General features: G+C 40.8%; 1 protein-coding gene across 1 annotated transcript; it reads right to left on the reverse strand.

The window, feature by feature from the left end:
• Positions 1-572: 572 nt before the first annotated feature.
• LOC119351963 lies at positions 573-1,303 on the reverse strand. The gene is made up of 2 exons (XM_037618725.1): positions 938-1,303; positions 573-832 (listed from the first exon to the last, which is right to left on the reverse strand). The coding sequence occupies exons 1-2, from the start codon at positions 1,260-1,262 to the stop codon at positions 789-791; spliced, it is 369 nt and encodes a 122-aa protein (XP_037474622.1). The 5' UTR covers positions 1,263-1,303; the 3' UTR covers positions 573-788.
• Positions 1,304-14,176: the final 12,873 nt, after the last annotated feature.

The raw sequence follows: 14,176 nt of genomic DNA on the forward strand, positions 1-14,176 counted from the left end.
ATGCCTATGTCGCTAAGTGGTCTATAGACCTAAATGTAATTTCTATTACCTTTAGTGTGCTCTGTACTGTCATAACTGATTATGAATAGTTCAGAAATGTCTCTCGCAAAAAACAAACAAACAAACTGCTACTCCCGTCAACGTAGACAGCCGCTGAAGAAAAGCCATACGCGAGAAAAACAACGTCGTTCCCAGCTCCCAGGCGAAAGCGGTGAAGCTAATAGGTATTCCCTCATCCGTAAATATATATAAGAGCGTTTGAATCACTACTCTTTAATTATAGAGGGAGTATTGTTGCCCTTGAGATTTTATGCGTGCACGTGCATGTGCACAAAGCACACGCGCATACACTGTTAGCAACTCGATTGACTGCACGCTTATGTCAAACAAATTAAAAAAGATCGAACAGCCATGATCACTCGCTAGTTGCTAGAAACAAAACGGCGTCGCCGGATGAATGTGTTCGGAGTTCGAGACCAGAGTAGCAGTATGGGACTATGAGCTACTCCGGCAGTAACCCAGGGCAATGGGATGAAGAACCAACATGGAATGCAGTCGTTGTTACGCAAGCATAGTGTAGAAGGAAGGCTTTTATTATTACCAACTCAGATCTCAGGGTAACACGCATGCTATGGCAGAATGGCAGAAGATACATTCTACGGACTACGGTAGCTCAGTATAGCTGAGCATACAGGCACGCGCGCACTTATTCAGTTATTCTCCCCTGACATCTCCTCCGGTCCTCCTCCCCTCGCCTTCCTCTCGCACGATCCCGTGGTCGGAACTCCTCACGCATGCGCGGATGGTGGCGCTGGCGCCACGATGGTGTAGGCTGCAAAAATTACGTACGTACGTGGATAAGATGAGCTAGTCCGTGGCAAGAAAAACAGTAATGGAAAAGAAGCATCAGGCGCTGCATGCATGCACGAATGCTTACTCCCGCATTTGCTCCCGACGGGGAGGGCGACGCCGGCTTCGCGGGAGCAGCGGACGAGCTTCTCGGGGCTGATGATCCGCTCGTCGGCGGCAGTGAGGACGCGGCAGATGCAGGGCATGTCCACCTTCCTCACCTCGAGGCGGCAGGGCATGTCCGGGATCACGTAGGGGCTCCCCTTCTTGATGGTCCACTTGCACATGCGGATGGCGCTGTCCCTCTCGTCGTAGCAGTCCTTCTCCCCGGCGGCGAGATGCGCCGCGAACCCGGCGAAGAGCGACGCGAACAGCAGGGCACGGAGGAGGCTGGCTCCGGTGGTGCTGCCCATCTTTGTTGCTTAGGTACTGTGGCGCTGCTGTGCTTGCGAGTGGTGTGCATGATGCTGGCAGTGGGCGCTCGTTTATATAGCACGCGAGAGCCCCCGATGCACTTCGGACTCTAGAGATCGACCTACCTGATTGACGGCGGCGCTTGTTGCATTGAAAATTTCGAGTGGCGACATGGGAATAAATGTTTAGGTACTTCATTGAATTTGGGTCTTTGTAGTAGGTGAGATCGACCGAGCCATATCTGGGGTTCCAAAACACATGAACTTGACCATGGAAGCTGCATGCGTGGTTTCTTTTTTCGTGGTTTTTAATGGAGGGAAAAACATATGCCGTCACTCGAACGAAGAAACCATAGATAGCTTTCATCGTCGATGCTCGAAAACGGTTTCACGCGCAAGAACTAGCGAGGGCGCCCGCATGTGTGTTCATTCATATCATGTAGGGCGGGTCGAATGAGCCGGAGGGAAGCACACAAGTCGACATACATTTACAAAGTATCCCGTAATGTTTAAACTTTAGACCAACTTTAATATTCGCTATAATGCACATGTAGTGCCCTTCATAATTTTTCGAAAATGCTAATGCATGGCGACTTAAAAGTTTTTCATGGCAATTTATAATATCACGAGGATGGTAAATTTAGTTTGCAAGAATCGCAATTACCTGACAAAAAGTGAACTGAAACGGATTCGCAATGCTTGCCAACCAAATTTGCCATCCTTGATGAATAAAACTTACCATACAAAAACATTAGATTTGCCAAGCCTACAAATATGATGTTCGCTGGATGTTTAGGTTCTAATTTTGAAGGTCTCCAATTTTCTCTTTATTTTCATTCGAACACCTGGACTAAATGTTTCACAGTATTTTATGGGCAATCATGCATGTATTTTTTAACAAGTTACATGCACAAAAAAACAAAGGATTCAACCAATATATACAACACTTCTGCTTCAGTACATCCCCTTATCTGAATCAACAACTAAGATTAAAAAATGACCCTTCAGATAGGAGGGCATGATGGTCAAGTTTAAAATTAACCGCTCTATTTTTCGGGAATTAATCAGTCCATTAATTGTTATACCACTTTAATTTCTATCCAAAGCGTATGTATTCACATACTTTGTCTTTCAAGGGCATATCCTATTTGGGCCTTTCCGGTTTTGTGTTTTTTTGTTGGTTATCTACATTTTTTATTTTTATTCTTTCCTTTATTTTTTGTTTTCCCCTCTTTTTCTATTTTCCTTTTCTGTTTGCTATTTTCCATTTTTTTATTTCCAAATTGGTGATTTTCTTTCATTTAAAGATTTGTTTTCCAAAATTTTGAACAAGTTTTGAAATTAAGAATACTTTTCATTTTTTTAAATATTTTTTAATTTGTTTGGAACATTATTCGAAATTTAGATCATTCTTTAATTTGTGAACATTGTTTTGAATTGCTGAATATTTTATAAGTTGATTTTTTTGGAAATCATGATTATTTTTAAAATTTACGAATATTTATTGAAATCCATGAACATTTTTTTAAAACCAAGAAAGTTATTCAAAGTTTTTAATATTTTTTGAAATCATGAACAATTTTTTAAATTCCGAACAGTATTCTGAAATTCAAAACATTTAATGAATCGTGAACATTTTTTGAAATCCAGGAACATTTTTAAAAATCATGGACTTTTAAATTTGGAAACTTTTTCAAATTCACAAATATTTTCAAAAGTTCAGAACTTTTTTGAAATCCCGAGCATTTTTGAATTTGGGATTCGTGAACATTTTTTGAGTTAAAAAAGCAAAAAAAAGAACAAAAATAATAATAAACAAAAAAAAACTGGGGCGCTCCGCCCCGCATATGGGTCGACCCAAAGCACGTGTAGGGCGGAAGAAGGGGTGTGTGTTGGCTAGTTTCCGAGCACGTAAGTCGAGGTTAGTTCGTGGACTCTTAGACTAGGTTCGATTTCTACTCACGTGAGGTCATGCGTGAAGTGCATCCAGGGGCGGATTCAGATTGGAAATTACCCGGTGTCCACATAGAAGAATGCATGCCTACATGTCAAATAATTCAATGATCTACACACTAAATCAATGGATTACATTAAGCAAGTTCAAATTGGACCTGGTGCCGGTGACACCGGCTAGCTCTACATAGCTACGCCCCTGAGTGCACCTACTACGACGGTGTAGCATCACAGCCATGTCAGGTTTATGGGGACAAGTAAATCGAGGGTGTGTCTCACGATATCATTAAATGATGTGGAGATTAGCAGCGAGTAGCCTCGCTGGAGTTGTGTGGGACATTCCGAGAGTTGTGTGGGGCATTCTAATAGAAAGGAAGATAGGCAAACTCATTCTCCTCGCATGAACTAGACGGAGGCGATCGGTGGCATTGTGGCAATGATGCGCGAGCCCCGCTAGCTCCTTCTCCAACACGACATCGGAAATGCATCTCCTCCATAGGGCTAGCTCTTCCGCAGTTCATGGAAACGCTCCTCCCCTCCCTAGTGCCATCGTGAAAGCGCGGCGCTAGCTTTTCTCCATGGCACAATGGTCGGATGCTCGATGCTGGTCTACCGAGATGAGTGACGAGGTGCTCCTCCCCTTGCCCTCACTGCAGAGCGGCCCTGCCTTTCCTACGCAATACAACGCTCGGCCGCTCGATGCCTGTCTAGCAGGATGAGTGGCGGTAACTGTTACGGGACGCATTCTCTCCTTCTAAGGGATAGTCCTACGTATCCATGTACAAGTTTGTACATCAAACAACCTAGGACTAGATCAGGCCCAGGTTTGGATTTGGATTGGACAGGACAACACATGTAATTTTAAACACTATACAAACACTAATTAGTATGTTATGTACTCCCTCCGTCTCATAATATAAGAACGTTTTTACACTAGTGTAGTAAAAGACACATTTACCTTTTTTAAACAATTTAAAGGGGGAAGGGGTACTGAAGCAAACTTCTATGTACAAATCACATGTCAATGTAGGGGCGTGTGCACCGTCCCCTTCTTCGGGGTGCGCACTGTCCCATCCTTCGGCGTGTGCCACCTCCTCTCCTCTGGTATGCGAACCTTACCCTCCTCCGGTGTGTGCACCTTTCACTCCTCCGGTGTGTGCATCGTGCTTCCATCCCATCCTACAACACATGATCTCTGCTAGTGTGAACTTCCAGAATGATGTTTCCATTGGATCCATGGTATTCAAATCCAACATGATAATTCGGTCCTCCTCGGCTATTCGAGCTTGCATCAACCGTTCCTCCTCAATTTTTAAGCCTGCATGCCTTCATATCTTCCTTCTGCCTTGTGCTTTCCTACATAACATCTCACATCGCCCTCCTCTATTGTAGCTGCTCCTCCATCTCCACATTTTCTTATTATTCTTCGCGTACTCATTTATTAACCTCATTGACTCATTGATTTTGCTTTTCATCGGCTCCACTTCTGCTTATCTCTTGAGCATCTCCTTTACTCACTTCCCCCTGTCAGGCCGACCCATGGTAGACATCGGAATGGGACTTCTAGGAAACCTTTCCTCCCCATCACCTTAATCTTCCTCATAGCCATCCAATTTCAGAGAGGAATTTTTTGCGACTTGACTCCCATGTTTTGGAGGAGCCTCGTCATTCCTTGATTTCTATTTCTTGTTGCCTTCCAACATATTCGAACAATTTTGGAGGCCAAAAATTTGCCCTTCGACTTGGCCATTTGTCGATACCTCTCTTGGGCTATATTACTCTACAACATAGAATGCTCAAAATGCTCAATGTGATGTAAATGTGGTAATAAAGAATAATAAGAGTGCTCACATATTGGTCAATGGTGGCACCGCTAGGAGGAGCGTGCCTCACTTGGTCCAAGCAACCCGCCCAACAGTTGCACATCTCTTGAATTGCATCCATCGATGTGTGAGATTTCAGAGTGTGTTTTGATTTATGCTCAAGGTGTTGATGGAAATGCTCCTCGATGTGCCACCAATTATTTGCACTCGTTTGATATTTCTCGATGACAACATCAAGAATGATCTCTTGACCCCTCATAGGAGCAACATCCTATTTCGTGGTGTAGTTTGTTGTCAAATTACTTTCTTCCATGATGATTCAGAGGGTTGGAATGGATAAAATCAGTATCTTTGCCCTTTGTATCCAATTGTTTAAAGTTTTCTACTGGTGCACCATCAAGATCGAAATCATTGATTGCAACCAAATCACTCGTCATACTATTTAGTAATGATTCATCACCGACTGTCGATCCTCCCAAATGCACAGAATCATCGCTAAAACAAACATTGCACATTTGCCACTATTCTTTCACAATCACATTGCATTTAATCAAACCAATTGGAAGATAAGCAATGAAGGAGGGTATTTCACTTCATCGGCAAATCTCTAAGTGGGTCGGACTAGGTAGGCACCGAAATTTTGTCGGCCGGTGTGACGAAGGAAGGAGGGCAACGGACACCGGGTGGTATGGTCTCCATCATGTGTTTCTTTGTTATGAGGCGTCGTGGCGCTTGTGGGCCCCGAAGTCGAGGACGCCAATGGCAGCATAGTGTCCTCCACATCTGTGTCTAAGTCGTCAACAACAAAGTGGATGAGGTGCTGACCTAGGAGGTGGCTGATGTCTACTACGCAACCTTCTTCTTGTAGACTTGTGTTGGGCCTCCAAGCGCAGAGTTTTGTAGTACAGTAGAAAATTTCCCTCAAGTGGATGACCTAAGGTTTATCAATCCGTGGGAGGCATAGGATGAAGATGGTCTCCCTCAAACAACCCTGCAACCAAATAACAAAGAGTCTCTTGTGTCCCCAACACACCCAATACAATGGTAAATTGTATAGGTGCACTAGTTCGGCGAAGAGATGATGATACAAGTGTAATATGGATGGTAGATAATGGTTTTTGTAATATGAAAATATATAAAAACAGCAAGGTAACAAGTGGTAAAAGTGAGCGAAAACGGTATTGTAATGCTTCGAAACAAGGCCTAGGGTTCATACTTTCACTAGTGGAAATTCTCTCAACAATGATACCATAATTAGATCATATAACAATCCCTCAACATGCAACAAAGAGTCACTCCAAAGTCACTAATAGCAGAGAACAAACGAAGAGATTATTATAGGGTACGAAACCACCTCAAAGTTATTCTTTCTAATCGATCTATTGGGCTATTCCTATAAGTGTCACAAACAACCCTAGAGTCCGTACTAAAATAACACCTTAAGATACAAATCAACCAAAACCCTAATGTCCCCTAGATACTCCAATGTTACCACAAGTATCCACGGGTTTGATTATATGATATGCATCACACAATCTCAGATTTATCTATTTAAACCAACACAAAGAACTTCAAAGAGTGCCCCAAAGTTTCTACCGGAGATTCAAGACAAAAACATGCGCTAACCCCTATGCATAAGTTCATAAGGTTACAGAACCCGCAAGTTGATCACCAAAACATACATCAAGTAGATCACGTGAATATCCCGTTGTCACCATAGATAAGCACAAGCAAGACATACATCAAGTGTTCTCAAATCCTTAAAGACTCAATCCGATAAGATAACTTTAAAGGGAAAACTCAATCCATTACAAGAAGTTAGAGGGGGAGAAACATCATAAGATCCAAATATAATAGCAAAGCTCGCGGTACATCAAGATCGTACCAAATCAAAAACACGAGAGAGAGAGAGAGAGAGAGAGAGAGAGAGAGATCAAACACATAGCTACTGGTACATACCCTCAGTCCCGAGGGTGAACTATTCCCTCCTCATCATGGAGAGCGCCGGAATGATGAATATGGCCATCGGTGTTGATATCCCCCTCCAGCAAGGTGCCGGAATAGGGTCCCGATTGGTTTTTGGTGGCTACAGAGCCTTGCGGCGGCGAAACTCCCGATCTAGGTTCTGTTCTGGAGGTTTGGGGATATATAAGAGGTATTGGCGTCGAGAACAAGTCAGGGGGGTCCACGAGGGGCCCACAAGGTCAGAGGGCGTGCCCAAGGGGGGTAGGGGCGCCCTCCACCCTTGTGGAGGCCTCAGGACTACTCTGGTGCATCTCCGGTACTCAGTGGACTTCTTTTGGTCCAAAAACAATCATCATAAAGTTTCATGTCAATTGGACTCCGTTTGATATTCCTTTTCCGCGAAACTCAAAAACAAGGGAAAAACAGAAACTGGCACTGGGCTCTAGGTTAACAGGTTAGTCCCAAAAATCATATAAAATAGTATATAAATGCATATAAAACATCCAAGATAGATAATATAATAGCATGGAACAATAAAAAAAATATAGATATGTTGGAGACGTATCAAGCATCCCCAAGCTTAATTTCTACTCGTCCTCGAGTAGGTAAATGATAAAAACAGAATTTTTGATGTGGAATGCTACCTAACATATTTATCAATATAATTTTCTTTATTGTGGCAAGAATATTCAGATCCATAAGATTCAAAACAAAAGTTTAATATTGACATAAAAACAATAATACTTCAAGCATACTAACAAGATAATTATGTCTTCTCAAAATAACATGGCCAAAGAAAGTTATCCCTACAAAATCATATAGTCTGGCTATGCTCCATCTTCGTCACACAAAATATTCAAATCATACACAACCCCGATGACAAGCCAAGCAATTGTTTCATACTTTTGATGTTCTCAAACCTTTTCAACTTTCGCGCAATACATGAGCGTGAGCCATGGACATAACACTACAGGTGGAATAGAATACCGTGGTTGTGGAGAAGACAAAAAGAAGGAGATAGTCTCACATCAACTAGGCATATCAACTGGCTATGGAGATTTCCATCAATAGATATCAATGTGAGTGAGTAGGGATTGCCATGCAATGGATGCACTAGAGCTATAAGTGTATGAAAGCTGAAAAAGAAAACTAAGTGGGTGTGCATCCAACTTGCTTGCTCATGAAGACCTAGGGCATTTTGAGGAAGCCCATCGTTGGAATACACAAGTCAAGTTCTATAATGAAAAATTCCCACTAGTATATGAAAGTGACAACATAGGGGACTCTCTAACATGAAGATCATGGTGCTACTTTAAAGCACAAGTGTGGTAAAAGGATAGTAGCATTGCCCCTTCTATCTTTTTCTCTTGTTTTTTTGTTTTTGGGCCCTCTCTTTTTTTGCCTCTTTTTTAAATTTTTTTTATTTTTCGTCTGGAGTCTCATCCCTGACTTGTGGGGGAATAATAGTCTCCATCATCCTTTCCTCACATGGGACAATGCTCTAATAATGAAGATCATCACACTTTTATTTACTTACAACTGAAGAATTACAACTCGATACTTAGAACAAAATATGACTCTATATGAATGCCTCCGGCGGTGTACCGGGATGTGCAATGAATCAAGAGTGACATGTATGAATAAATTATGAACGATGGCTTTGCCACAAATACGATGTCAACTACATTATCATACAAATCAATATAACAATGATGGAGTGTGTCATAACAAACGGAACGGTGGAAAGTTGCATGGCAATATATCTCGGAATGGCTATGGAAATGCCATAATAGGTAGGTATGGTGGCTGTTTTGAGGAAGGTATATGGTGGGTTCATGGTACTGGCGAAAGTTGCGAGGTACTAGAGAGGCTAGCAATGGTGGAAGGGTGAGAGTGTATATAATCCATGGACTCAACATTAGTCATAAAGAACTCACATACGTATTGCAAAAATCTATTAGTCAGGTACTACGTGCATGCTCCTAGGGGGATAGATTGGTAGGAAAAGACCATCGCTCATCCCCGACCGCCACTCATAAGGAAGACAATCAAAAAATATCTCATGCTCCAACTTTGTTACATAACGGTTAACCATACGTGCATGCTACGGGACTCACAAACATTAACACAAGTATTTCTCAAATTCACAATTTCTCACTCGCATGACTCTAATATCACCATCTTCATATCTCAAAACTATCATAAGGAACCAAACTTCTCATAGTATTCAATGCACTTTATATGAAAGTTTTTATTATATCCCTCTTGGATGCCTATCATATTAGGACTAAATTCATAACCAAAAAAAATTACCATGTTGTTTAGAGACTCTCAAAATGATATAAGTGAAGCATGAGAGTTCAAAAATTTCTTCAAAATAAAACTACCGACGTGCTCTAAAAAGATATAAGTGAAGCACTAGAGCAAATGACAAACTACTCCAAAAAGATATAAGTAAAGCACAATGAGTAGTTGAATAATTATGTAACTATGTGAAGACTCTCTAACATAAATAAAATTTCAGATCTTAAGTACTTTATTCAAGTAGCAAGCAACACAAAATAAAATGACATTTCAAGGATAGCACATATCATGTGAAGAAGCAAAAACTTAGGCTCAACCAAAACTGGCCGATAGTTGTTGAAGAAGAAAGGTGGAATGCCTACCGGGGCATCCCCAAGCTTAGATGCTTGAGAATTCTTGAAATATTCACTTGGGATGCCTTGGGCATCCCCAAGCTTGAGCTTTTGTGTCTCCTTAATTCCTTTCATATCGCGGTTTCCCTAAATTTTAAAAGCTTCATCCACACAAAACTCAACAAGAACTCATGAGATAAGTTAGTATAAATCCATGCAAAATCTTATCATTCTCTACTTTAGAAAATCACTAAAATTATAATTTGACATTGCATACTAAATGCCTCTGCATATTTAACACTCCTATCATCAAATAGAATCATTAAACAAGCAAACATATGTAAACAATGCAATCATAACAACAATCTGTCTAAACAGGATAGTCTGTAAAGAATGCAAGAGGAATCATACTTCTTTAACTCCATTTTTTTGAAAAATTACCAAACTGTAGATAATTTGTTGTTACTCATTGTGTAAAAATTTCAAGATTTTATCATGTTCTGACTATTCACAAATATTCAAAACATAACAGCAAACTCTCTGTTTTTAAAACAGCAACATATTGACTTGCAAAATAAGCATGGTAAAGGCTATACTTGACCTTTTTATTGAACTAAAAGATGAAAAACATTACTCTAAATAACAGCAAGCAAATATAAATAAAAGAAAATGACGCTCCAAGCAAAACACATATTATGTGGTGAATAAAAGTATAGCTCCAAGTAAAGTTACCGATGAATAAAGACAAAAGAGGGGATGCCATCCGGGGCATCCCCAAACTTAGGCTCTTGATTTTCCTTGAATATTACCTTGGGGTGCCTTGGGCATCCCCAAGCTTAGGCTCTTTCCACTCCATATTCCATAGTCCATCAAAACTTTACCCAAAATTTGAAAACTTCACAACACAAAACTTAACAGAAAACTCGCAAGCTTCGTTAGTATAAGAAAATAAATCACCACTTTTGGTACTGTTGTGAACTGATTGTTTATTTATATTGGTGTAATATCTACTGTATTCCAACTTCTCCATGGTTCATACCCTCCTATACTACTCATAGATTCGTCAAAATAAGCAAACAACACATAGAAACAGAATCTGTCAAAAACATAATAGCCTGTAGTAATATGTAACTCTCAAATACTTCTATAACTCCAAAAATCCTGAGAACTTAGGAAGTCCTAGGAAATTTGCTTATTAATCTTCTGCAAAATGAATCAGTATTTTATCACGCTTCTGCTAAAAATGAGGATTGTTTTCCTGAGCGCAACAGTTTCTGTTTTTCAGCAAGATCAACTCAACTATCACCGTAAGCCATCCCAAAGGTCTTTACTTGGCACTTTATTGAAGCAAAAGCTATAAAACATGATTAATATAGTAGCATAATCATGTGAACACACAAAAACAGTAGAGGTAAATATTGGGTTGTCTTGCAACAAGCACTTTTCTTTAATGCCTTATTAGCTAGGCATGATGATTTTCAATGATGCTCACATAAAAGATAAGAATTGAAGCATAATTGGAGCATCATGAAGCATATGACTAGCACATTTAAGTCTAACTCACTTCCTATGCATAGGGATTTTGTGAGCAAACAATTCATGGGAACAAGAATCAACTTGCATAGGAAGGTAAAACAAGCATAACTTCAAGATTTTCAACACATAGAGAGGAAACTTGATATTATTGCAACTCCTACAAGCATATATTCCTCCCTCATAATAATTTTCAGTGGCATCATGAATGAATTCAACAATATATCTATCACATAAGGCATTACTTTCATGATCCAGAAGCATACAAAAATTATTACTCTCCACATAAGCAAATCTATTCTCATCAATAGTAGTGGGAGAAAACTCAACGAAATAACTATCATGTGAGGCATAATCCAATTGAAAATTAAAATCATAATGACAAGCTTCATGGTTATCATTATTCTTTATAGCATACATGTCATCACAATAATCACCATAGATAGCAACTTTGTTCTCATAATCAATTGGAACCTCTTCCGAAATAGTGGAATTATCACTAAATAAAGTCATGACCTCTCCAAATCCACTTCCATAAATATCATAAGATTCAACACTCTCCAAAATAGTGGGATAATTACTTCCTAAAGTTGACACTCTTCCAAACCCACTTTCATCAATATAATTATCATAAATAGGAGGCATGCTTTCATCATAATAAATATTCTCATCAAAACTTGGGGGACTAAATATATCATATTCATCAAACATAGCATCCCCAAGCTTGTGGATTTGCATATCATTAGCATCATGGATATTCAAAGAATTCATACTAACAACATTGCAATCATGCTCATCAGTCAAAGATTTAGTGCCAAACATTTTAATGCATTCTTCTTCTAATACTTTGGCATAATTATCGGAATCCTTATTTTCACGAAAGACATTAGAAAGATGAAGCATATGATGCAACCTCAATTGCATTTTTTTGTAGTTTTATTTTATAGACTAAACTAGTGATAAAACAATAAACTAAAAGATTTGATTGCAAGATCTAAAGATATACCTTCATGCACTAACTTCCCCGGCACCGACGCCAGAAAAGAGCTTAGTTGACGGGGTGTTAGTGCCACTTACCTAGCCTCCCCGGCAACGGCGCCAGAAAAGAGCTTAGTTGACGGGGTGTTAGTGCCGCTTACCTAGCCTCCCCGGCAACGACGCAAGAAAAGAGCTTGATGTCTACTATGCAACCTTCTTCTTGTAGACTCGTGTTGGGCCTCCAAGCGCAGAGTTTTGTAGGACAGTAGAAAATTTCCCTCAAGTGGATGACCTAAGGTTTTATCAATCCGTGGGAGGTGTAGGATGAAGATGGTCTCCCTCAAACAACCATGCAACCAAATAACAGAGAGTCTCTTGTGTCCCCAACACACCCAATACAATGATAAATTGTATATATAGGTGCACTAGTTTGGCGAAGAGATGGTGATACAAGTGTAATATGGATGGTAGATAATGGTTATTGTAATCTGAAAATATATAAAAACAACAAGGTAACAAGTGGTAAAAGTGAGCGAAACGGTATTGCAAACAAGGCCTAGGTTTCATACTTTCACTAGTGCAAGTTCTCTCAACAATGATAACATAATTAGATCATATAACAATCCATCAACATGCAACAAAGAGTCACTCCAAAGTCACTAATAGTGGAGAACAAACGAAGAGATTATTGTAGGGTATGACACCACCTCAAAGTTATTCTTTCTGATCGGTCTATTGGGCTATTCCTATAAGTGTCACAAACAGCCGTAGAGTTTGTACTAAAATAACACCTTAAGATACAAATCAATCAAAACCCTAATGTCACCTAGATACTCCAATGTCACCACAAGTATCCGCGGGTTTGATTATACGATATGCATCACACGATCTCAGATTCATCTATTCAAACCAACACAAAGAACTTCAAAGAGTGCCCCAAAGTTTCTAACGGAGAGTCAAGACAAAAACATGTGCCAAACCCTATGCATAAGTTCACAAGGTCACAGAACCCGCAAGTTGATCACCAAAACATACATCAAGTAGATCACGTGAATATCCCATTATCACCACAGATAAGCACATGCAAGACATACATCAAGTGTTCTCAAATCCTTAAAGACTCAATCCGTTAAGATAACTTCAAAGGAAAAACTCAAATCCATTACAAGAAGGTAGAGGGGGAGAAACATCATAAGATCCAACTATAATAGCAAAGCTCGCGGTACATCAAGATTGTGCCAAATCAAGAGCACGAGAGAGAGAGAGAGAGAGAGATCAAACACATAGCTACTGGTACATACCCTCAGTCCCGAGGGTGAACTACTCCCTCCTCATCAGGGAGAGCGCCGGGATGATGAAGATGGCCACCGGTGATGATTTCCCCCTCCGGCAGGGTGCCGGAACAGGGTCCCGTTTGGTTTTTAGCAGCTACAGAGGTTTGCGGCGGCGGAACTCCCGATCTAGGTTATGTTCTAGAGGTTTGGGGATATATATATAAGAGGTGTTGGCGTCGAGAACAAGTCAGGGGGTCCACGAGGGGCCCATAAGGTCGGAGGGCGCGCCCTAGGGGGGTGGGTGTTGGGTTTCGTAGTAATTTCAAAATTTTCCTACGCACACGCAAGATCATGGTGATGCATAGCAACGAGAGGGGAGAGTATGACTATGTACCTTGTAGATCGACAACGGAAGCGTTTGGTTGATGTAGTCATACGTCTCCACGGTCCGACCGATCAAGCATCGAAACTACGGCACCTCCGAGTTCTAGCACACGTTCAGCTCGATGACGATCCCCGGACTCTGATCCAGCAAAGTGTCGGGGAAGAGTTCCGTCAGCACGACGGCGTGGTGACGATCTTGATGTACTACTGCAGCAGGGCTTCGCCTAAACTCCGCTACAATATTATCGAGGACTATGGTGGAAGGGGGCACCGCACACGGCTAAAAATATGAACACGTGGATCAACTTGTGTGTTTCTGGGGTGCCCCTGCCTCCGTATATAAAGGACTAAGGGAGGGGGGTGCGGCC

The sequence above is a fragment of the Triticum dicoccoides genome, chromosome 2A, assembly GCF_002162155.2.
Source record: "Triticum dicoccoides isolate Atlit2015 ecotype Zavitan chromosome 2A, WEW_v2.0, whole genome shotgun sequence".
NCBI lineage: Eukaryota > Viridiplantae > Streptophyta > Magnoliopsida > Poales > Poaceae > Triticum > Triticum dicoccoides.

Excerpts from the sequence above, each read along its gene's own strand:
- LOC119351963 (XM_037618725.1), bottom strand. The coding sequence starts at position 1,262 with ATGGGCAGCACCACCGGAGCCAGCCTCCTCCGTGCCCTGCTGTTCGCG. Across the intron at positions 833-937 it reads CGTCGGGAGCAAATGCGGGA|CCTACACCATCGTGGCGCCA; the intron begins GTAAGCATTCGT and ends TAATTTTTGCAG.